This window comes from Alligator mississippiensis, chromosome 10, assembly GCF_030867095.1.
Source record: "Alligator mississippiensis isolate rAllMis1 chromosome 10, rAllMis1, whole genome shotgun sequence".
NCBI lineage: Eukaryota > Metazoa > Chordata > Crocodylia > Alligatoridae > Alligator > Alligator mississippiensis.
The window spans coordinates 19482529-19507650 of record NC_081833.1 but is presented as its reverse complement, the minus strand read 5'-3'; the positions used below and the strand labels follow the sequence as shown (position 1 = coordinate 19507650).

Sequence of the window (25122 nt, the reverse complement as noted above, 5' to 3'; positions counted from 1 at the left end):
ATCCAGTACTGGGCGCCGCACTTCAAAAGGGATGTGGCCAGCCTGGAGAGGGGTCAGAGGAGGGCCACCCGCTTGGTAAGAGGGCAGCAGGACAGGCCCTACGAGGAGAGACTGAAGGACCTGAACCTGTTCAGCCTCAGCAAGAGGAGGCTGAGGCGGAACCTAGTGGCTGCCTACAAGCTCATCAGGGGCGATCAACAGCAAATAGGCAGAGCCCTTTTCTCCCCAGCACCGCTTGGGGTGACAAGGAACAATGGTAATAAGCTGATGGAGAATAGGTTTAGGTTAGAGATCAGAAGGCAGTTTGTTTACAGTCAGGGTGGCCAAAATCTGGAACCAGCTTCCCAGGGAGGTGGTCCTCGCCCCTACCTTGTGCAAATTCAAGAGGAGGTTGGACGATCACCTGTCTGGGGTCTTGTGAACCCAGCACTCATTCCTGCCTGTGGCGGGGGGTCAGGCTAGATGATCTGTTCAGGTCCCTCCTGACCCTAGCTACTATGAAACTATGAGAAGTGTTTATGCTTTCACCTATGCTCTGCTAAGACCTTTTCCTTCTCTATTTTTCTTATTTCTTCTTTCATCCAAGTTAGTTATCGAGACTGCATCTTTCAGTACACTGATGTGAATCTCACCAGAGGGGTAATTAAAAGCTAGTCTTAATCTAACTTTTATAATTTTCCCAGATCTTAAAGCAGCCAGTTGCATAGTATACAAGGTGAAAGTGATAGTAATGAAAACAAAAGTTGCCTTTTCTGTCTTTGCTCTTCTTTTGTGTACATCTGCCATGATTCTTCAGAGGAGCAGAATCGGACTTCAATAACAGTAGCTCCAGCCCATCTCAAATACCTCCTTTTCTCCAAAAGTCTGTTATGCTAATTAAAAGACTATTGCTAAAATTAAAGCTCTACTTTAATGCTTTAGCTGTGTTGCTGTCTTGTCTATATCTTTAATAAAAGGTTTAGAATTAATTTTAATGGTTACTGTTTGGCATTGGGTTAAGTATAGGTCCCTATACTTGAAACCCCAAACCCTATCTAATTGTTTAATGTGTGGTGGTGGGCCTTTTGAGCCAGATCCAGAGAACTAGCTGATGCACACCTTATTCCTTCAAACAACCTATAGGATCTAGCAGTCAAGTGAGACTAAAAACAGCTCTGGATATGTACTCTGAGGAAATAGGTCAGCCCATTTCATTCTTGCTTCATAGCTGCACATTAGAAACCAGGTGATAGATTTCAGGTGTGGTGCTAGCCAGTAGCACTAGAGATATTATTTAAGATCAGGTTCATAGACAAAGATAATCTGTCCTTTTTGCAATTACATAAGATTCCATGTTAATTTAGAGCAGGAAGAGAAATGAGGGAGGTGGGTTAGTCTGAGGAGTATATCACCTTTGGTTCAATTTTTGAACTGTGTGAATCTATTTCGTATGCATTTGAGAGAGGTTTTTAAATAATTCATTTGCTTTATATAACCATTAAAATATGTTCAGTTAAGGCAACACGTTATTCTGTATTTCATACTTGTTGGAGCAATTTCTTTTCTCCCTCTGTATAAGTGAACCATAAGACCCTTCATTTCAGTCAGCATGCCGCTGCTTTGCCATTGTAGTTTGACAGACACTAACTCGCATTCAAAATGCTTGACATGATTGAGTGTGAAAACCCCAAACCTGTCTGCTAGAAGCTTTTAACATGCTTATGGGCTTAAACAGTTTGACCTCTTCACCATTTTCCCCCATATCTTTGCCTCCAAGTCAAAATTTTCACAAATCCATAACTTACGTATGTTCTTTCATTTTGGGGATATAGCATTGCATCTCCTACAGGCAGCTGCAACAGCAGGTTATGTGAAGAATGCATCTGTTTTTTCATGAGCAGTGTCCTCCCCAGTGCCAGAGATGGTTTCAAGTAACTCCTAGATATCATTTTAACTGCATTGGAAAATGGCTAATTTCTAAAAATGGAAAATGTATTACATTTGTGCATTTGACCTGTGGCCCTCTTGCCATACTTCCTATAGAGTACGTTCATCTCTGACAGTGCTTAGTTTTCATTTGATAGCTTGCCAGAAAACTCACTTCTGCTTATTGCTTTAATACCCATAATCTAAAACAGTAGTTTCAAATTGTCTTTCAGTGAGACTCCTCTTAATATAGCCAGATATAGGCACCTGTAATGAAGAGGAAATGCTATGGAAGCTTTTAGGCTCACACTTCTACTGTGGTTGCTTAACAGTTTAATGTAAGTAATGATCCACTTTTGTTTAAAAGTAGGCTAATTTCATTACAGTAAGCTCCTCCAACAATATAATAAGTAGTTGAAGGTATTTTAAAGAATTACACAGTCCTGAAATGTGCCAGTTGTGTATTTGCACCTTGTGCAAATATAATAGGACCTTTTAAGAGTGTGGAAAACTGCTCATTCAGATGACCGCCTGTTTGCTTCCTGGATTTCCAGTGAGCTCGTCAAGCCATGCTGCACCTCCTTCACTTAGGTAATAAAAGTCATCCTTAACGTTCAAAGCAGTTTGTAAATAGAAGCAGGTCCCTTTTTAATTGTTTCCTTCCGTTGTATTTCATTTGGTTTCTCTGAATGTATTAACATGCTTGGATGATGGATTTGTTTTCTGTTTGCTGTCTTAATAGAAGCTGGAACTGACAGGAATGGCCTAGAGAGAAGAGGGTGTTTTATAGTCTGTCTAGAAACTTGGTTAGCTCATCTGCTAAGCTTTTTGAAGCAGACATTTTTCAAATAGACTTAAGGTTTGATTTTTTTATTTTTTGTTTTTAAAGGAATGTTTCACTATCTTATGGTGAAAATTCAGAGCTCTGTGTATTTAGGAATGTTGCCATTTAAGTGAAATTGAAGTTTATTGTAAGTCAAATATTAGAGTGAAAAATAGTCTTTATTTTCTTTTGGGAGGGGCTGGGGTGGGGGACAGGGTTCTGCTTCTGATGGTGTGTGTCTAATCATCCTCTCATGTCTTCATGGGGGGGGCAGGAGAGGGAGAGGTACAATTTTCTTCTCTTTCAAGAAAAAAGATAACTGTCAAACCATAAAAGGTACCTGCACAACTTGGAGGCATGTCATATCCTGTTACCTCCTTTCTCAGCCACTGTGGACGCCACCATCTTCCCGCCTACCTCTTCTGCCAAAGCTAGGCATCCTCTTCGACTCGGACCCATCTCTCAGTCCTCATATCCAGGCTAAGTACGTTTCACAGATCCTTACCACATGACACGTATAAGATAAGGCCTTGTTTTCTTCCTATTCACACCACTAAACATATGTCCAGGATCTTATCCTTCCATCATTCTTACAGCAACATTCTTTTCTCTGGACTTAACAAATGCAGTCCTGCTTGCTGATGTGACTGTTGCAGATGATGTTGCAGAGATCATTGTGGCAAATACATTTTCCAAGCCCATTGCTTTGCCCACGTCACACATTCCTCCCTGCATCCATCTGCTGGCTCTCCCTTCTCTATACTAAATCTGAGCTACTTGTTTTCTTTTCCCAGTCTTTCCCAACCAGCCTGTCATTTTACACTATTGAGAGGTTAACTCATGCCTTCGCTTGGCCCATAATGTCAGTCTGTGTCATCTAGTCATCAGTTTTTCAAACAATACCGTTGCGCTTTTTCCTAGGTATTCTCAAGTTTCATATTCTCTCTCCTTTGCTGTGATGCCTTCAGAAAACTTGGTAGTGGTTAGGTTGTTGTGTTGTGACTACTGCCTGTCATGCCAGTTAGCATTGACTCATTATCATGTTCTGTCTGCCTGTATCCATCTGTTTCTTGTTTTTTATAATTAGATTATAAGGCCTCTGGGGAAGAAGACCCTCTTATTTAATATTTTGTACAGTGCCTAGCACATAGGGGTTTCTGATCCAGGGCTAGTACTCTGTGTATTCCAGAAACACAAATGATAAACATATGAGTAGAAGCTAAAATCACTTCTAACTCCAGAAATCTCTAGATTTGAATATACAGTGTTTTGTTCCTCCTTGCCTTGATGATAGGACATGTTGTAACTAGTCCCTTGTTTACTAGCAGGTTAATTTACACTAATGCAACTTATTTCATTTAATTTATTAGATTTTTCAGAAGTAATAAAAAAAGGCCAGTACATGTTCATAAGGAATCCTTCTCTTCTCCCCCACAATAGTCATTTTTAGGGCTAGAGACTATGCAGTTGTTAAATTCCTCTTATAATGTAGCAAGAATGAAATGTATTGGAATATTCATATCTTGTTACTGATGGGCAGGAAGTCAGTGGTCCCAATTTAAAATGGAAAAAAGTCTTTAAATGGATCTATATTTAGTATTGTTCCAGTTGTACTAGAAAAGAATAAGCAAAGGACAAATATGCTGCTTGCAGACATTTAAAAAACAACAACAACAGGCGCTTTACTTTAAACTCAGCATGCTCCTGCTCCGATCCCACCACGTGCCCAGAAGAGGCAGCACATTAATTGAATGCAGCTTGCACAACATCTGTATAAATTAGGCACTTCAGTGGCGGGGTTTTGGTGCTTTTATCTTATTTGAAGCTAAGTCAATCAGCTATTAAAGTGCCAGAAAGCCCCACTGAAGTACCCGAAATATACAGACACTGCAGAGCTGGGTCAAAGTAACATGCTGCTTCTTCTGGTAAAAGGTGACTTGTTTGTTTTTAATGTCTGCAACCACCCATAATATACAGTATTTAATACCACTAAGGCGGCAAAATTATCTTACATTCATTAGGCAATTAATATACCAAAATATTTCTAATACCAGTATATCAGAAATGTTCTAGAAGGGAAGCCATGTGCAAGAGCAAAGGGTAGTTGAGAACTGGATCAACAGTTCTTGCTTATCTTCTACTTTAAGATCCTTAAGCATTTATAAGAGCCAATATGTTCCTGGCTCTGCAATTGGATTGCACAATTGAAATTCAGTGCTGTCTTTTTTGCGGTCTTGACTTTCTGTCAGAAGATGGGCTATAATGAACCCCTGTAGGATTTCTGGTCACTTCAACTTGTTCTGAGCACATTTTGTTTTGTTACAGTTCTTTGAATATGCCTTGCCTGTTTGGGGGTTCTTCACTATGCTGGTAATTGCTATTCATTATTAATGCAGTATTTGTTTGTTGAAGGCAAAATATAATTTGGGCCTTAGGCTACTCAAGTGTACTTCCTTAGTGCAATAATTAAAAATTGGGGAAAGCACCTGATGAGAAAAAATTAGTATCTTCTCTACATTCGCTTAGATCAGAGATAGGCGACCCTCAGCATGTGTGCCAGTTAATGGCACATGGAGAGATTTTCCTTGGCACATCAGGAGGTGTGCAAAGAAATTTTTTTTAAAAATGCTTTTTTGTAAGTTGCTGCTCCAGGCGCGCTAGAGCAGCCACGGGTTTCAGCGCTGCAGCAGGCACGGAAGCAGTCAGGAGAACACAAGCAATGACGTTGGTTGTCTGCTTTGTGCTGACTCCACCCCCTGTCCCCAGGCTGCACCTCCCAGCCCAGCCTGACCCCTGGAGGGGAGTTGCAGGTGGGCAAAGCCAGAGCTTGGGGTGGCGCTGCGGAGGGCTGCTGTTCTGGAGGCTTCCAGACGGTTTGGCTCCAAGCACTGCCAGTGGTGGCTGTTCCCAGGGCCCAGGGGGGCTTGTGGCCAGGCCCTTGCAGCAGGGGTGGCTCCGCCCCACTCATGCTGTGCCCGGTGTGCAGGGAGGCTGAGCCTGGAGTGCGGAGCCCTCTCGTTCTGCCCCAGCCAGGCAGCATCCTTCACAGGCAGGGTGGCTGCAGCCCATCCCCGCAGAGCTGCATTGCCTAGGCTGGGCCCCACATCGGGTGCCACTGGGCACTCACCTGCCCCCTGTGGCCTGAGTCTGCAGAGCCCCAGGGCAGCCCCCATTTCCTGTCTAGCCCTACACTCCTCCAGCTTCCACCTTCCAAAGTGCCCAATCAAGCTGGCCATCCCGCAGCACCTCCCCCTGCGCCTGCTTCTCCCTGCGCCACCCAGACCCTGCCCTGAGCACCCAGCCCAGCGCTCGGCTCCCTGGTGCTGCCCCTGCCCAGGTGGGATGGGACATCTATCTGCCCAACCCCCAGCCGGCTCCTCCCTTCTAGCCCTGGGTCTGGGCTCCCCCCATTGTGGGACCATCGGGGAGGCCTGAGCACCCTGGCCCTGGTGGCTGCTGCTGGGGTGTTGCTGCCTCTCTTCATCAGAAACTGCCCTGGACAAGTGGGCCTGAGCTGCAGCTGGTAGCAGTGGGAGACATGGGCAAGCAACAGACACATCCTCTTTCTCTTTTTCTTGTTTCTCTCTTTCTCTCTCTCCTTTTTCTCTATCATTTTTCTTCTTTCTCTTTTTACTTTTTCTCTCTTTCTTTCTCTCTTCCCTCCTCTTTTCTCTCTCCTCTCTTTTGTCTTTTTCTCCTTTTTTCTTTTCTTTTTCTGTTCTTTTTTCTTTCTTTTCTTCTCCTTTTTTGATCTTTTCTTTTTTCTTTCTTTCTCTTTCTCTCATCTCCTCTTGCCTCTTCTTTGTTCTTTCTCTTCCCCTTTATTTTTTTCTCCCTCTTTTTCTCCTCTCTTCTCTTTCTCTTCTCTTTTTTCTCGCCTTTCTATTTTTTATCTTTTTTTCTTTTCTCTCTTCTCTTTTTCTTTTCTATCTCTTTTTCTCTTTTCTCTCTCTCATCACATGCCTAACAAAAAAGAATACACAAGAACAAAGGTAATATAAGAAGTTTTATTTATTGTCACCAGGTTTATAATTTTTAGAAAACCTGGTATTTACTGAAAAAAAAAAAAAAAAAAAGCAACATTTTATTGCTTTTAGTGTGTCCTGCCATGTTACCTCCCTGGTTTTGTTTTTCTGGCATGCCGGCACTCCAGTACCTTACAAGGTAGATATTGTGGTTTTTTTCAGCACTCCATCCAAAAACATTGCCTACCCCTGATTTAGATGGTAAGATGTGCACTGTTGTCATACTGAGACTGTAAGTAAAGAATGGAGATACATTACGAAGCATGGCTCCCTTTCTTTTTGACTTTTTTCAAATCCTGTTAAGAGAATTAATGTAGTCTGCTTGGTATATCTGAACACTGTCCCCAAGTGCTGTCCAAAAATGAATCATTATTCTTGTACATATATTTCACTGGTACATTTTTCCCGTGCCCCTTATAATGGTTATCATTAAGTTAATTAAAATTAGAAAATAAGACAGAGTGAGCAACCAGATTTTTTTTTTGTGAGCTTGAAGTATCTTGGGGTTTGTTTACAGTAGAGGACTGCTGGCAGAAGAGATTTGTAGGCAACAATGGAAAGTTTGGTTCATGCTTTTACCACTTTCTGTGTACTGGTTCAGGCCTAAAGATCAGATGCAAGCTTCAGTAGGGCAGCTTTAACCAGTATTCAGGAAGTATCTCCCTTTCCCATCTCCAGGCATATGGTTCTGCTTGCCGACCGCTATGCATGAAATTTCTACTGACAGCCACTCAGTGACCAGTTATGAGTAGGGGTCTACCTAAGTCATGGCAGAAGTGGGGGCAGGAACGGGGACGTAACAATTTTTGTGGGTTGATCATGGTGTGAAGTTCTGATTCTGCAGTCTTTTCACAATGGCCCTGCCCCTTAGCACTGACTGGCAGAGAGGCCCTGGCAGGGGGAAGAGGGACCAGAGGGCAGCTATCATCTTGTCTGCTGCCCTGCATGCTGCCTCACCAGCCAGCCTTTCCCTCCCAACAGTAAGGACCACTGGGGAGCAAGGTTTGTTTGTTTTTTGGTTTTGCAGACAATCCCAGATGTTGCTGTTTCTGCAAAACTGCAAATTTAGTAGGTTCCTAGTTATGAGGTGTCCACATGATGCACCTACATTTCATCCATGCAAATATGGAAACCTGATGCAGGGATTTCTTCTTGGCAAAAGGGCTGAGAGGGGGTTGAGGAAGCCTTGCCTCTCTCTTTCACAATCTGCAGTGGATATAATGAGGACTCACAGGTGGCTAGAGACGTGGCTCCAACAGGTACAGCTATTTAAAAAATCTGATTTACTTTCATTTTAAAGGCTGAGTTACTACAAGTTAGCTTTCATGTACTGCAGGGTAAAAACATGCACACAGGCATGCAGAGCAGCAGCCCTGCTGTGGAATCTTGCTTTTCTTTACCCCACACTAGCATCAGTTCTTGTGAATCAGTTTCTCTCCAATTTTGCCTAGAAATTCTATTCTGGAGCTCAGAAACCTTATTCCAACAAAACTTCATCAAAACTAGTATAGTCCTGTGAAAAATCATTTAGTTTGAAAATTCTCACCTAACTCTATTCTGGAAGAAATCCTGGCTCACAATATGTAAACCTGAACTCAGAAGCTCATAGGCTGCAGAAAAAGCAGTTGAATCTGAGCTGTATAAAACTGGCAAGATTAGATGAGGATTAAATGTAAATTCCTAAATAAATACCAGATTTACACTTACTGCTGTTTTTTTCTAGCATATACATGCCACGATCTCCATAGAGGTAGGAACAGCCTGGTCCTCCACCAGGTATTCATTTTGTGCTTGGATGGACAGCTGTATCAGTCGCACCGTTTGTTTGGGAGCACATAAAATGGGTGAATTTATAATAATCTTCAGTTATTGTGAACAACTGTTTTTCTAAATAGGACCAGAGCACATAACCAAATATGGTTAGGTTAGTGGTGCCCAACCTTTTGGCCCTGCAGGCCAGATGAGTGGCACAGGACCAGATAAAACTCCATGCTCCAGGCTGGGCCTACATACCCAGATTGGCTCCCTTGTGTCAGGATTGCGTCTTGGGGTCCTGCACTGCTCTCACCTGGCTCCACACACCAGGTTCAGGCCTTGCACTACCCTGTTTGCCCAATCTAACATGCAGGGCCTTAGCCCATGGGGCTTCCCTGGGCCAGATGACATGGCATCAGGGGACAGATCTGGCCTGCGAACCAGGGTTTTCACGCCCCCAGGTTAGGTGAATGACAGTAAATGTCGAAGGCAGAAACAGGCTAACATCTTATTCCTTACTCGGTCTATAGTCTATATAATTATTGAAACAACATATTCAGAGCTGTTATTTCTATGTTAGACTATTGCAGTCAACTGTTGTCTGTATAAACTCTGAGCTTCTGCTCATAAGAAATATTGGCTGAATGTTGCCGAACATTATGAAGAGATCATTCTCCCAGCTCAAATTGCTAGAGCTTAGGGGATAACAACACTAAATACAGGCATTCCTTAAATGTTCAGTTGTATGCAACTTCTCTGTTTTTTGCCTTTTTAATTATACTTACCTGTCTTTTTTACTAAATTTGCCCCAGTCTTTACATAAGAAGTGATTGAATGTTCTGTGGTGCAGTCCAGAGTCAAATAATTTCTTCAGCCAAATGCACATAGGGCCACACCGTTTAATGTTAAATTTTGACTTCTCCACAATCCAGCTTGTCTTTTTTTCTCCCCTTTCTCCACCTCCCAGGCTCTTTCTTGGGAAGAGACTTGAATGTTATTTTTGTATGGGCAGTCTTTCATATTGTACTGTAGTTTTATTTATGGGATGTGACTTTATAAAAAATACTCTTCAATTTTAGTGGCTACAATAGTCATATGGTAGGTGTCTGTTTTGTAAAATTGGGCAGAGTTTATCATTACTCCAAATCTTCAGCTTTGTTTTGATTAATAAAAAAAAATGAACAAGTACTTTAAAGGTAGGTGGCTGCAAACCAATGTTGGCAAGAAAGAAGAGCCCTTAAAAGCTTAATTTGGGTTAAAAGCTTTCAGGCAGTGCATGTCATGCTGGTAGGGGAGGAAGTTTTCAAAGAGCAACTTATATTTGTGTATCAAGGAATTTCTATAGCTTTGATTGTTAACATCTTTGAAAGTTGGCCTTGTCTCTATAGTATAAGATTTGCCTGGTGGCTCTTAGCTAAAAATGAAAGGCCCCCTTCTCCCCCAGTTCAGGTAGTGTTGACCTAGTTCTGAAATCTGAGAACCAAATCAAATTAATTCAGTTGGTTTCCAGCTTCCTGGCTGTTGGAAGGGAAAGGAGGGAGACTTCTTTTTTTTTTTTTTTTTTGCTCTTGTGTCTGGAGGAAGCTGAGCCTGAGTGTAAAAAAAAAAAAAAAAAAAAAATTGGTATTCCCACAGACTGGGGGTCTCGAACAAAGCCATTTCCGTTTGCAAGCAGGCTGCTGGATTGCACAGCAACACTCAGACCATTGCCTTCAGGCATTGTGAGGCTAAGCACGTACACTTACATCACTATAGTTTGAACCTGTATTTGTAGACACTGTATAAAAAAAAGCTGAAGCTAAGCAGGAAATGAAGATTTCCCCTTGTACTCTTGCAGAAATTGATGTGAAAGGGAGGGTTAGGGAACATTGCAATTGTTTTACATTTGTGATCCTAAACCCTCAATGATAAGACAGGAAACCTGAGTCTCGCAATTCCATAATTTTGATGTTTGTTTTTAGTTTTATTGTATTTGGCATATTAATACTCTGGACACTTCTGTTGGAGATTTACCAAGGATAAATCATTATTACAGTTAGTATTTTGTGAGTCTCTGTGATGGACATCAGGCTGTGGGGAGGAAAAGTTTGACTCTTCTGTTTGTTGGATTTTATGATTTCTAATTGTTTCAGGCTTAGAGGAACAACAAATATGAAGAACATGACTTAACCTCAGTTAAGGGAGAAGTATATCTGATGCATGGAATATGTGCCTTTGGATCTTAAAGGATAGGCTGGTTGTTTTAGTTCGTAATTGGATTTTAATCAGCTAAATCTAAACTGGCTGACATTCACTAGGGTGGCATTAAGCTCTTTACCCTTGTTTAGCTGCCAAAAACAAATGAATAGTAATTTTAAAACGGTCACTTAAGCATCTTTTTCATAACTTCCTGTGGCAGACCCTATTCACTCTTGTCAACAACTCTTTATACAATTTTGTTGAATAAAAAGATGCATCTAACATTGCTACTGAGCTTCCTGCTGGAACAGTAAAGGGCAGGGTATATGGGATGACCAATTAAAGAATGTGGAATTTTACTGTTATACCTCATTCAAAAAGAACTTTGCCTTCAGCTGTTCAGTGATGGAAGTGTTCCAGTGAACTAATTTTTCATCAGGAATTAGTAACTAGTTTATGTAATCTTTTGACTCCTCATTCATTTATCTTTCTCTAATGAAAATAAAATTCTTAAGAAAATATCTGTGGTCAGTGATCAGTCTTTTTCTCTGATTAGTAATACAGTAGAAAAAAGAGAAAAATCTAGTCTTCCCATTTCTTGATAAAACAGGTCAACTACCATAATATTTTATGATTCCATAAAGCCCAGAACTAGGATTTATGTGGTGAAACATGTTTTATTGGGCCAACTTTATGGTTTGGAGTGATGTTGGACAAGATTTTGGGCAGAGAACATCCTTCCTCAGAGCACTGAAAGCTTATCATATCTCTCAGCTATGAAGTTGGACCAGTGAAACATATTATCTTATCTCACAAATCTTGCTTCTCAAATTCTCCAGATCATGACAACTACAAGAAAAACCCTACAATGCTACTAAAAGAGCCCAGAAATATTTAACTATACTTTGTTCCTGCTGGCATATCTTAATATGTTCAACTTTCCCAAAATATTCCTTTCTTGGTGGAACATAAGCATTCAGAAATGGGCATGCATCTGTAGTGAATGGCAAGACAGAAGATGCTCCATAGGTAATCATCTGACAGGAAAAAATGGCTCTCTTCTGCCCTTGTCTTTCGTGCACTCAGCAGTATTAGATTTTGAATTCATACCATTCCAGAATTGGAAGAGATGGCTATTTGGAAACGCAGGAAACAGAGTGGTTTCAACTAGGGGCAAAAAACATGAGTGATTTGTTTTTTTATCATTGTTACTTTCCCAGGTGCTTTGTAGCTTATCACTTAATAATGCTTTAGAATTTAACCTTTTGCTTATATAAACTTTGTTCCCCTTCAAGAACATTGACATCACAAACTTCAGCAGCAGCTGGAACGACGGTTTGGCCTTCTGTGCAGTCCTCCATACTTACCTCCCAGCCCACATTCCCTACCAAGAGCTGAACAGCCAGGACAAGGTACAGTATTGGAAAGTCCTATTTAGACTTGCTGAAAATACAGACCATTTAGAAAAATGCATCATAGCATCTCTGTGAGAGTTCATAGAGGTGGAAGAGCTGACACAAGGAAGGTGGCTGGTATTTGGGTTACTGGGGCCTCTGGCAGACATTTTTATCAAGCAAACAAGTAACTGTTGCTTCATGGGACTTCCTTCTGCATCCAGAGTGGGGAAAAGCACCCTGAAAACTTGCTCTGCCAGTACTTGCCGGCAATGGAAACTAGAGAGCTGATGACAGGGGCTGTCATCCCCACCTGCCTCCCCCTTCAGCTATGCTGCTAATAAGAAGTGAACTCAGTTCACCAGCTGGATGAAGGAGGTGCTCCCCTGACCCTTGCACAGACCCATGCAAAGGGCAGGCGAGAGTGAAAGCAGTGTGGCTCTCAAACACCTTATGAGATGCTTTTGGGTATGTGCTTTTCCTCTCTTCTCAACACAAAGCTATTATGTTCAACTAAGTAAGTCATGTTGAAAGTTTGTTTGCATTCTGGTTCTCACAGGGAAGAAGCAGCGCCAAGTAGCTCTTTAAAGAAAGAGCCGGGAAAAATGGTTGGGGAATGGGAGTGTGGGCAGTAAGTCAGGACATTTCCTTATGGATGCAGACAGTAGTGACACTTTTCGCGTGATCTGGCCCCTGAAAGAGCTCTTCAGCCATGACCTAACACGTGCACAGCTGCAGAGCACTTCTAAAATGGCTGATCATGCAAGAAATTAGCCCATGCAAGCACCAGCTGAGCTCCACGCTTGCAGCTGTCATTGGAAAGGGAGGGAAGGAAGCAGCAGCAGCTTTCTGGCTGCTATGCCCAGCATACGCTGGAGTGGGGCGTGGAACAGAGCCTCTCGCCTTGCAGCCCCCATCAGTTACCCCAGCTGGGGTACTGGGGGGAGCCAGGCTAGGCCTCCAGGTTGGGCAAATATTCTCCAGTCCCACCCTGGTCATGTCATGTTCAGAAAAAAAGTTTTTTGGGGTGTTTTTTTTCCTCCTCTTTAATTAAATAGTTTAAAAAAAAGTTTAAGTATCATTTAAGGAAACAAGTAATCCCTTGTTGTAATTAGAACCTATTAAGACCATACTCCAGAGTTGCATTGAAACGTCCAAAAAAATACAAAATGGCTTTCCTCAATATATGCCAAGAGATCACTTATACTTTTTCCATTTTTGTGAAGAAATAATTGTCACCTTTTGAATAAGTCCCTGAGTTCTTATTTTCTCGCTATTGGGTATATTTAAATGATTTTATTATTTCATAATAACTTTTATCATATATCCCTTTTTGGTCTGTGGAGGATATTCTCTTACAATTCCCTCTTTCATCCAAGATTTAGTGCTGCAGCTTTTTTGACCTCTTATTATTCTGAAAAACATATTTTTACTTGAAACTAAATTGAATTGTTTGTCTCTTGTTGATTATTAAAAATGTTATCTTTTTTTTTTTGTATAATGCTAAGGCTGACAAAAACAAAGTGAATATCTCCAGTAAAGTTTAATTTTAGACCCTGGCTTGAAAATCAGCTTTACATAATATTTTACTAAATGGAGGGAATATTATGGGAATACCTAGGAAAGATGAATAATTGCATACTTTCTTCCTGAATGCTAATTCCACCCTCTGTAAAACTGACTGTTATTTAATCAACAGAACCCCTTACTGCCAATTCATTTTGTCCCACACTTTTATCAAACAACATAAGTGTGTGTGTAATATTGAAGTATATGCAGCTTATGAAATTTTGAAATTTAGAACCTTATAAATATGGAATTTCCTGAACTTTGCTTAGCATTGTCTTTTACTTAATGTTGTCAGATAAAGAGAAAAAAGCATTATGCCTTGTAATTGCTTCTTTCTTACCCATCCTGATATAAAATCATCCCCCTCCAAAACTAGGAAACACCCCTTTTTATCTCTGGGGTTTTCCCCATTTGATACATGACAAAATTTTCAGTTATCACTTGATTTAGCTGTCATCTTCAGAATTCTTTATCCTTGAGTCAGGAGGGTGGTAAATATTTCCTAAAGACTCCTGTGTCTGTGATACAGAATGACTCCTATGGCACAAGTCTGAATGGTATCTAATATTATGCTTTAACTAAAATTAATTAAGGATTTTATTAGAAATGTTTTCAAGCAAGAAGCCTGCTAAATTTTCAAAAGTTTTGTCTTTATTCTTGACTGACATATTTTCATATCACATTTACAGAGGCGGAATTTCACTCTGGCTTTTCAAGCTGCTGAAAGTGTTGGCATCAAGTCCACTCTGGTAAGTGTTAAGTGCACACTAAGCAGATCATGTGTTGTTCATAAAATATCTTTTAAACTTTACATTTGGAAGCTATGTAACACAAAGATGCTCATGTTTTAGACCCAAGATACAATAGTGAAGACAGTCCCTAGGCTGAAATGACACAGTTGTAATCATATATGAAAGGTTATATGGGCATTACTGGTGTCTTCTGGGTTTTTTGGTCATTTCTTGCTTTCTTGACAAAACAGGTGTGTGACCAACTACTGCATAGAAAGAAAATATTTCTATTCAAAGCAATACAGTGAAGCTAAAGAAGGGCACAGGTTAAACTCTTGCAGGTATTCTGCCTGTTAGATGTAGAAGGTCTGCAGATACCAAACATTTCTTACTCAGCATACTGTGAATCTGTGCTAGCACCTTGAATAAGAACAAACTACATTCTAGATTTGACTTTACATTTCAAATGTGTTGGATTTCTTAAAAGTTCACCTCAGACCCATGAAGACTCATCTGCTTCTCAGTGCAATGTGAAGGTTATAATTTATGTGAAACATCAGTTGCTGGACCAATTTGTTGGTCCAACATATTGTTGGTATTAAGGCCATCTTTATCCTCATAATCCACCACAGGAAACACAATAGAAAATTTGAAACAAGGTCCATATTGAAGAAAAGCAAATTAAGATTTTACCTCTTAATTTAACGTTGTTTCTCTTAATAGTTAACAACTAAGAGCCTTTGGACTCTCTACCAGAAGAAATTTACAGGCAGTTCTGGAAAGAATTATTAATTGTCATTATAAAAGCATTTATCAGAAAAAGGAAAACTTTTATTTGAAAACATGGGGCTAAGAAACCCAAGCCTGAATGAATGACTCCAGCAATCCAGTTAGAATGCCAGTGTTAGAATTGGAATTTACTTGATAATTCATTGCGACTTATGTAAATTGAATTCTAGCAAAGCTCCATAGACCTGGCAGCTGATAATGCAGAATAGTTCAACACTTAAAAATAACGCTTCCCGTGATCCTTATCAAAGCTTCTGTGAAGCCATTGTATTTGTTCACAATGGAAATGACTGAGTCACATCATATAAGATAGTGATCTTTGAAACACGAAGTTTCTTACCAAATGCTGATGTAAGACCTAAACTATTAGAGTAACTGCAGTAATGCTTATATAGAATTAGCTGCTGTAAAAATCTCTCTTTTCTGTCTTGTAATGTTACAGGGCCTGAGGGTTCTAGAACTAGGATTATGCAGAATGCATAGAATTTGTTAAACTAAGAATAGTCCTAAAGTGTAATCTCTATACCTACAGACACACTTATAAAATCAGATTAATTAAATCACCTGTATGGAAATATAACCTGCCTTTTATAGGATTAATTGTTTACCAGTATGTGCAGCACATTGTGGTGTGTGCCCGTGCTTTTTTATGGGAAAACAGTCATTGCATATATAAAGATTAACAATAGTAATATTAGAGGGAGTTATTTCATTTCTGCCTGTTAACGAAGGTGTTTATTCACAGCTCATTTTCCAACAAATCAACTGGTTCTGTTTAAACTCTCCTGAGGATTATGGGTGAGGTTTAAGAAATAAACTTGAGAAATGGTAGGAAGGGTTTAAAAACTATTAATCCTTTTTTCTTTAGTCTGTTAGGTTGTCTATTTAACTTGTAGAGCAAGAAACATTCTTTCTATTTACTACTTAATCATTTTTCAAATCTATGTGGAATAGTTATTAGATCAGTTCATAACTTTTTATGCAGGAAATGACTGCTCGTGTTTTATATTCCCTCCGGGGTATATTTGATTTGGTAATAAATTGCCAACTTTTTTCCTAGTTCAAAATCCACATTGAGCTCATTAATGTACTGCAAAGTGACATTTGACAAGAAAAGTATAAAGACCAAATGTCAGAGTTAGTTATTTTCCATCCTTTGTACAGTTAAATTTGTTGCTATTCAAGGCCGTTACCCTCCAACTGATAATGAATGCATGTGTAGATGCAACACAAGCCAACTTATGTTCTATCAGTTCTTGTTTGTAAACAATAGTTTTGACTGGGAGTAGTAATGCTAAATGAGAAAAAAGCTGAGATCGGTTCTGATGCTGGACTCTTATACTTCCTGTCATAATTAATGTTGCTTTTCTGTAACATGATCACCATCAGCAGATGGCCCAAGAAATCTAAAGTTGTGAAATGTCTTTTACCATCCAGTCTTTGCAAATAAAGCACTGAATAAAATTGAAAGCTCATTCCTTTAGACTTTTTCATTGTGGGAGTTTTATGCCTGGATGAGCAGAACAGTAGCAGGAATTTGCAAGGTGGAAATATTTAATGTTGGCATATCTTTTTTCTGTGACAGGACATCAATGAAATGGTGCGAACTGAGCGTCCTGACTGGCAGAATGTCATGATGTATGTTACAGCAATTTACAAATACTTTGAAACCTGAAACCCTGGTAATTCAAGAGATTTGCAGAGTGGAGCCAACTCTAGCTACCAGATGGAAACCTGACTGAAATGCTAATCCCAGTTTCATTGAAAACTGGCAACATTCACATCTCTCTAACTTCAGTGACACAATCAAAGCTTGTCTCAGCTTCAGCCAGTAAAGCTTGGATAACAGCTAGAAGTAAGAAATTACTACCACAGTGCTTGGAATATCCCAAGTTCCTAAAGTATCCAAAATAATCATGTAGCCTAGTAAGTCTGGACTTTAAAGAACTGCCTTTTCACCAGACATCCTGAAGCTTTCATACTTAAGAGATTGCAGTAAGTGAATGCTGTAGCGTATAGAAGACTGAATGTAAAGCTAAAATATGAGAAGGAAAAGATGACAGAGCATCATAATAACAATTTCTCTACAATATTAGATACCGCAGAGTCTGGGTGAATATTTTACCCATGCTCACTGCACCCCAGACGATAAAATTCTTAAAAATAATTCAGTTACTGCCTTTATAACTATTTTTCCTCCTCTAAAATATGCACAATATTCTAGGAAAATAAGCTTTTATTCCATCAGGCTTACTTGACTGGAGAGTACTGTTACCATCTTGACAAATCTGGCACAGAAGGATTCTTCAGTAAATAACTCTGTTCTAAGCCTACCTCTGTCACACAGTAATGTGGCTTCCAACTTTATCTAATGGATTATAAGGACTAGCACATACAACGCCTGGCATTCAGGGTATACTGTACTTGGATGAATCCATATTTCATATAATTTTTGTGCTTCCATTTTAACTAGTGAGATGAATCCAGAATTTATCCTTGTACAGCTCGTCCTTTTCCTCCTCCTCTTTTGTCTGTATAGCACACAAAGAAATCCTGTGGTTTTTCTTTTACAACAATACAAGCATAAGATGTCACTGACTTCTAACCATGCCATCAGAATGGGAGTCTCCTCAGCAAAGAGATTTTTTCAGGAAGAAGCAGTAATGGGACAGTTTTTCTCAGTCTTCCTTTGAATATTGCATGTATGCTTTTTCTCTCATCTTGCACATTGTGGTCTGACTCAAAGAAGACAAGACATACTTTGAAAAGAACCGCGGAGGGATTCTTGTTTATGTAAAGAATATTGTATCCCAAAGCTCATGCTTGTGAGGAAAAATTGTAAAGTTTTGTTCTTCTCAAATTCTGTTCTCCCATGAATTCATGTGACAAAACTCTCTGGGCAAAAGAATTCAAGCAAGTGCCTTAACTGTCCTTGAGTTGTTAGATCTTGGCACTTCAGGGCACTGTGCAGAATATCAGCAGCTCAGAAACATTTTCAGTGTCAAGCTGATGGGCAGTGTTAGCATATTTGCTGCAATCCTATACATGTCAAGCCAAGGAAAAGCTTTCTCTCTACCACTATTTCTGCCATTTTCTTCCCTAAATATTTATCAACAGTTAAGCCAGAGCAAAGAACCTCTGATAGTGAGTGAAAGCCTTATGTTACAAAGTTAGTTCTCTGACAACCTCTATTTATATGTACATTTAACCTTCCAACTCAACCATTAGAAATGATGACTCCACCATTCATATATAGCGCCTATAACTCTTCTAGAGAGTTGAAATTAATGTTTTAGATATTAACAATTCCTTGAATGCAAGTGTGCTATGAACTGTCACACAGAAAAAACACTGATTCAGATCAAAGCTGTAGTCAGGTGGAAAGAGTCTGGGTTCTGAAGAAGATAACCAGTCTGAAGAAGTGAGCATTTCCGTGTCTGTGGCATTTAAAAAAAAGACTTAGCAAACTTTAATATTCAAAAAGCTCATCTAACATTTAAATTCTAACAAATGTCAATGAAAATGCTTTTATCATATGTAACAACCACCCCTAATTATTTAATCCATTTAGAGGCACTTTGAGAAGTTTTCAGAGCAGCAATTTCTGGTGACTTATGCTTTACTTCCCCTAGGACTGGGATGGTTATCCCTGAAAGTAGGTAAATATTCTCAGGCTATGAATCAGGAGAAAACTTGCATAAGAAACTTTAAATGAAAAAAATCATCTTTAATAGAAGACTGAAATTTAACTTTCCCTTCTAAAGCAGTTTGTTTTGGTATTTTTACTTATTTCTTGGAACTTAAGTTACAGGACGAATAGATCAGTTTGGAAATGTATGCTGTCAAGGTCACATGCATCTCACCAATGAATTCCTATTTTTGCACATTTATGCCACAAAAAGCTATAGTCTCACTTTCCTTTGAATTTAAGATATCTCTCTACAATTATGCTTTTATTTATTGCATTTAAAATAGAAAAAGAAAATTCTGTTTGGTGGAAATAACAATACTCTTTTGTGTAAATGTTACTAGTCACTCATTCTGTTAATATAGTTTGATCCTAGGGCTTTTGCTTATTTTTCTGTTGCATTGTCTATGAACTTTATTTGTTTGGACTCTGTTATATCTGTCAACAATTGAAATAATAATAATCATATAAGTATTCATAAAAGAGCAACTGTAGCGTTTTAAATGCATCCACTTATGCTCTGTGACAGAGATATTGGGAGTCTTCAGAGATGGAAACTTTTAAATAATGAACAAAAACCTTGCTGTGAAATGAACTCTGCAGATTGCTGGGTGGCATGGTCTGTCTGTATGCTTGCTTGCTTGTTTTTTATGTTTGAAGTTCTTCGTGGTGTTTGGTGATAAACCTGTGCTGTAGGTCAGATCTGGAAATAAGCACATGGCTGAATAAATAGGCTTTTCCTAGATATGTATCTGAATATGTACAAATACAATATTGACATGGACAGTGTGGAAGGATTCAAGAAACATGTGGAAGAAGTAAAACAGAAATCCTTGCTACAGTTTGTAGCAATATGTTCAGAAAGGCTCAAACAAGTTTTCTGCTGTTGAAGTAGAAGAGTAATGATGTAATCCTTCTGAATAGCTATGGTATGCTTCAACATGATGCAGACTTACCATATACAGCATCCTGGAAGGGCCAGTTCTGTTACACGTTATAGAGTGCAGGCTTCTTTCTAATTGACTTTTATTTTTTGATCTCTTAAATATTTCTGAATGTACTAAGAAGGCCAAACATGATATGGTAGATTTTTTTTTTATTGCATTTTAACATGTGCCTTGCAAATGCCTATGTTGTATGTCAGTGTTACTGATGACCATCTCTGCCAGAGATGCACATAAGCAAATTAGGGTTATCAGACATTAATGCAGACAGCTCTGCTACTATCTGAATGGCATTAAGGGTGTCTCTCCATGGCACTAAGATACCTGGGCTAACTCTCCCTAATCCAGTCTGTTTCTCAGCAGGGCTGATTAGCTTGGACAGAGCACAACACTATTGTAGTTATTCTACTCCTGGGAAGCAAGCTACAGCTCATTTACAGCTAGCTCAGGTATTGTTACGCAGGGGTGTACTGTGCTGTGTAGCGATACTGTATGTGAAACATATTCTGTAGAATGTAGAAATGTCAAAACCCAGTCCCACAGTGTATCAAGTTTGTGGTGATGGTATATCAGAGATGGACTGAATGAACAGCTGCAGCTTTTTATTTACCTTCAAATGGCGCTGGGAAGGAATATTTTATTTTTGATTTTTCAGAAAGACTCAGTGTTTTGATATCCTAACCAAAAATAAAAGTGAAATGGCTTCAGAATGAGTAAAATGCATCTGATTTGGTTTTCAGGTATATTTAACTAGAAATACTAATGCATGAACTTTAGCCATGTAGTCCAGTAGACTTCATAATGACCTTTCATCACAGCATACATGCTAGAAATTGTGAGCAAAACTTGGTAATTGAAACCACATCCCAGAATGTCGTGTTCATAATGACACTACCATATATACAGTTTTACAAATTTTTGATAAAGTTTCTCTAGCTTAAGTTGTCTTGTGTATTCCTAAAGGCCACCTTACCCCCTTCTCCTTATCCCATACCCCATCTCTTTCTCCGAAAGGTCTCTTTCACAGACCAGAACAAAACCACCAAACTCCATTCTGTTCCACTGGTGTGAGTCCATATCAACTCTGTTGACTTCTTCAATAATTACTTTGGTTTTACATGTGTAAACAGCAGAATTTTGGTTTGCATGGAGTAGTAGTTTAACCAGTTATGAAGAGCTGTCTTAGTAATTACATTAAATTGTTTATCAAATGTCTTTGGTATTTTATGGTGGGTTTTTCCCCCTGTAAGGTGACCTCAGTGACAAGTCTAGTATGGAATGTGGAACAACATTCTTTGATTCTTACATCTCTAGTTTCTGTGCAATTTGGGGGGGGGAGGGGTAAAGGGGAGAAACTTCACTCTATTTTAAATTGATAAATAGGATCGTATTCTATTAGTGGCTTTTTTTTTACCTGCTGTGTTCTATTCATGACTGTTCTGGGAACAGAGCTTGCCTCTAAGCTGATGAGTAGGTATCCCTTTCTGGGTTGCTTTAGGAATATCAGTACCTTCATCTATTTCTGGAACCTAAATCAAGTGACAGCCCCAAGTATATTGCCGAGGAAAAAGGGCCTTAGAGTAGTAATATATTTCCTAAATTAGTTTATGATCTTCCTCCAGACTTGATATAGTCAATGATTAACTATCTTGCCTTTATTTTCCTCCGAACCCTACAGTTTCAGTGCCTTGCCTCAAGGTGAATGGTTAGAGTATGAATCCCTTACAAAGGGGGACACCAGCACTGATTTGAGATGTGATTTAGCACAGAGTATTGTTAAACCGACATGTCGTTCCTGTGTCTTAGAAACACTATCGTGCATTTTGTTTACTGCGACAGATACAATCAGAACTCTTCAACCGCTCAGTCAGCGCACCTAGTCTTTATGCTACCAGATCACTTGTCTGGTAAGCTCTCCAGTAAATAAAATAGTTAGACATCTGTAATGTGATTAGTGGTCCTAAAAAAAGATAGATCTAAGATTGAATGTGCTTCTATAATAGCTTTTCTTCTGGAGTGTTGCTTACAAGGTGGTCCTACATTCAAAAGGTGAGTTGTTGTAGTAGAAAGGGTTATTAATTGCTTGCTTAATTTTAAATAACTCCTATTATTAGAGTTCAGATCAGTTAGGCATTTCCAATGAAGCTGTTGAATTTGCCCTGCCTTTTGCTTTAATCTGTAAGATCTAGGTCAATAACTGAGTACATTTGGTAACTGTCAAGAGGTAAGCGTGCTAAGCACTTGGAACATCTGCAAAGTGCATTCTGGGAGCTAACCCCAAATCATTTAAACAATCTTTTTATATACACTTCTGTACAGAAGGCTTGCCCCATTAAGCAGAGTATTGAAGTGGTTTTCATTTTATGTATTCTGTGCTTGCGAACTTTTGGGGTAAGAAGCTTTTCAATTTACTCATAATTTGACAGGATTACTGTTTTAGCAAATTAAATTTATGTGATTCCTTTCCTTTCATTGGAAATATTTCCCCACATATAAAACAGAATAATAATTGTTATGATTGTCAGGTGTCTTTTGTCTTCAGCTAAAGCAGTGTATTTTTCATTTGAGATATTCCTGACCTTTACTGATTCAGGACCATGGTCTGCCAGAGCATTGCATACCTTGCAAGTGCTGGGTGCAGAACAACAGTAGGATGAATCTCCTACAGAATACGTAAGGCAGCTTTATTGTGGGTAAGATTATATTTTTCTTTCTATCCCCTATTTTCAGGGGTCTTAGTGTGGCCAAAATCATTCACATGAAGCTGACAAATGGAATATAAGTTCTCAGCTGGGGTGTTTGCTTCTGTTAGTATTTTTGAAGGAATAGTTTGTATTAAATGAAGTAGAAGAAATGTTGTCAGGGGTTTAGATTTATTGTGCTTTTCTAATATTTTGGATTTTCAACTGAGCATTTTGTGTACAGTTCTAGATTATGAACTGTTTATTTTGACTTTTGCTGCAGTTATATAATATGTTGTGTTATGTGCATTTCTTCTTTTCAGTGAATAATATGCATGATTTTAAGCATGTGCCTATAGTATTTATATTGTACCTAGAATGCCACAGCAGACATTTTTTGAGTTATCACTGTCTCAGATCCATAGTTAATGTACTGAGGACTTAAAGGGTAGGCAGTTAATGGTCAAAACTCTACTTTTTAAAGTCTATATCTTACACAGAAACTCCCTCTTTCCCTCATGTTGCAGACATGCATTCTCTGGAGGCTTTATTCATAAGAAATATGTAAATGATATATTTTCAATTAGGGTGATGAACTGGGGGCCACTGGAATGAATAAAATACAACTTTCCATGATAAACTACCCAAGTAACATGTGTCTGTCGAAATATGTACGCGACCAATGTTTCATGAGCATCCTGAAAGCTTTTAAATGTGCACACCAACCTTAAACATATTACTTTATTACAGCTTCCTATTTAGACCAATATAGCATACCAGTTTATTTGCAATTTTTAAAATTTGCTGAAGTTTTCCTAAACAAAAAAATCTTTTTATCTCCCATTGGATAAAATAAATGAGAAGTGTGAGACTTTTAGCTTGTTACAACATGGAGAGCTGCCCAGGGGTGACCCTGGCCTCTGCAGTAGGCACATTCCCCTTCCTCCCCCATTCCACCACAATGGCTTCCAAGCGTTTTGAAGCATTCCAGTGACTTTGAAGCATTTTGCCATTTGAATTGTTATTTCAAACCCAGTTTCTTGCTAGCAGCTGTATGAAAGTTGTTTAAAACCAAATTGATGTGGACACCTCTCCACTGGATCACCAAAGTAACATAATGACACTAATTGACATCACCCAGTTGGTAGACTGAGCTATACGCTGACACTTTAATGGTACTTTTGATTCAGATGTGGCAGTAGCGTGAACAAGCCTTCCCTAGTCTCTTCTGCCCTGCCCCGCAATGAACAAAAATGGATTTTTATTGTCCACTCTTTCCTTTTGGCATCACACATATTACATTATCTTTAAAAGTGGGATGCAACCTGTGCTGGTGATACTACTGCCTTCAATATTGTCATTACTTGCAAGGTATAACTGTTTTAAAGGGAATTGTCAGTGGCCTTCAACAGTCTTGTAACAAGAAAAGTGATTCTGGAAAACTTCTCCATCAGTTTTTCCTAATATGTTAATTTTTATATATACTTTGAAACATGGATTGTCTGAGTAGCAGTTGTGGAACAAGAGGGAGGCAGAGATTCTTTCCCTATACAAAAAACACTTTCTCTTCTTCCTAGTACCCCCTCTCAAAAGTCATACAAACACATGCTATGGATATAATTGAAAGCTTTCAGGAAACAACTGAACTTTTAAAGTACATGGTTGGATCATGAATTTGGCCTTGAAGGCAAAGGGGGGAAATGCTAGTATTTTTTTCCTGTGTCCCATCTAGCTGAGCTTGAGACTTCAAAGCAATCCAAAATGTGTTTAAATTAAACTTCATCCTGGTTCCAGTTCAAAAGGCACAATCCATTAATCATTGGGACTTAAAAGTTTGACAAGCATATTTTTAGTTAAAGATTTTGGAATCAATATGCTTTTAGTTTGGCAAGGACTGCTAAAGATCCAGGTATTTTCTTTATACATAACAATGTATTCTGTATTTGTATTTAGTATGTACGCCTTCAATTTGCCAATGTTGCCATGTTTTCTTCTTGAGTATATGTGAAATAAAGATTACAAATCTCCAGCTGTGTGTTGTGTTGTTTGAGAGAGAAGCCACACTACAAAATGAGATCTAGTTAAACTGTTTTATTCTGTCACCCTCACTTTCTTGCTTTCAGAAAGACTGTAAGGGAGAGGCTTGTAACACTGTGACCTGAGTGCAAAATTGTAGACAGGTGGGTAACAGAAATTCCTGATACTTTGTGAATTCTTCTTGCTATTTTAGCGTAATAGTATAATGTAAAGCAACTATTCTAAAGATTTTTAATATTTTAGTAATATGTAACCATAGATTTTTCTGATAAAAATGTCTATTTGGGATTTTTGTTTTATGTTAGCTTGTTCTGAATTGCTGGTTTTGTGCTTGAATTAGATAACTTTTTTTTTACATTCCTACTTTTTCAAAATTCCCTTAGGGAATGGGAGCATCCATAGGGAGATGCAAGTACCTCAGAACAGCTCCACAAAGGGAATTCTTGCTTTGTAGCCTTTCAGTTCATTGAGAGTGGAATCCCTTTACATAGTGGTACATAAGAATTCAGAAGGTAAGATTTGAATTTTATAAAATGGCATTGATAAAAGAAATGTGAAGTGAGGCTTTAGAGTCTGGTAACAAATAAATGATTAGTGTTTAGA

The 25122-nt window shown here is 38.9% G+C and overlaps 1 protein-coding gene across 2 annotated transcripts in view; it reads left to right on the top strand.

Moving 5' to 3' along the window:
* SPECC1L (sperm antigen with calponin homology and coiled-coil domains 1 like) overlaps positions 1-24511 on the top strand; it is a 120934-nt gene extending 96423 nt beyond the window's left edge. For both annotated transcript variants that reach the window (XM_059713521.1, XM_059713522.1), the window contains 3 exons: positions 11982-12098; positions 14339-14398; positions 16755-24511. In XM_059713521.1, the coding sequence (XP_059569504.1) occupies positions 11982-12098; positions 14339-14398; positions 16755-16844 (267 nt within the window). In that variant the 3' untranslated portion in view covers positions 16845-24511. The remainder of the gene's footprint in view (positions 1-11981; positions 12099-14338; positions 14399-16754) is intronic.
* Positions 24512-25122: the final 611 nt, after the last annotated feature.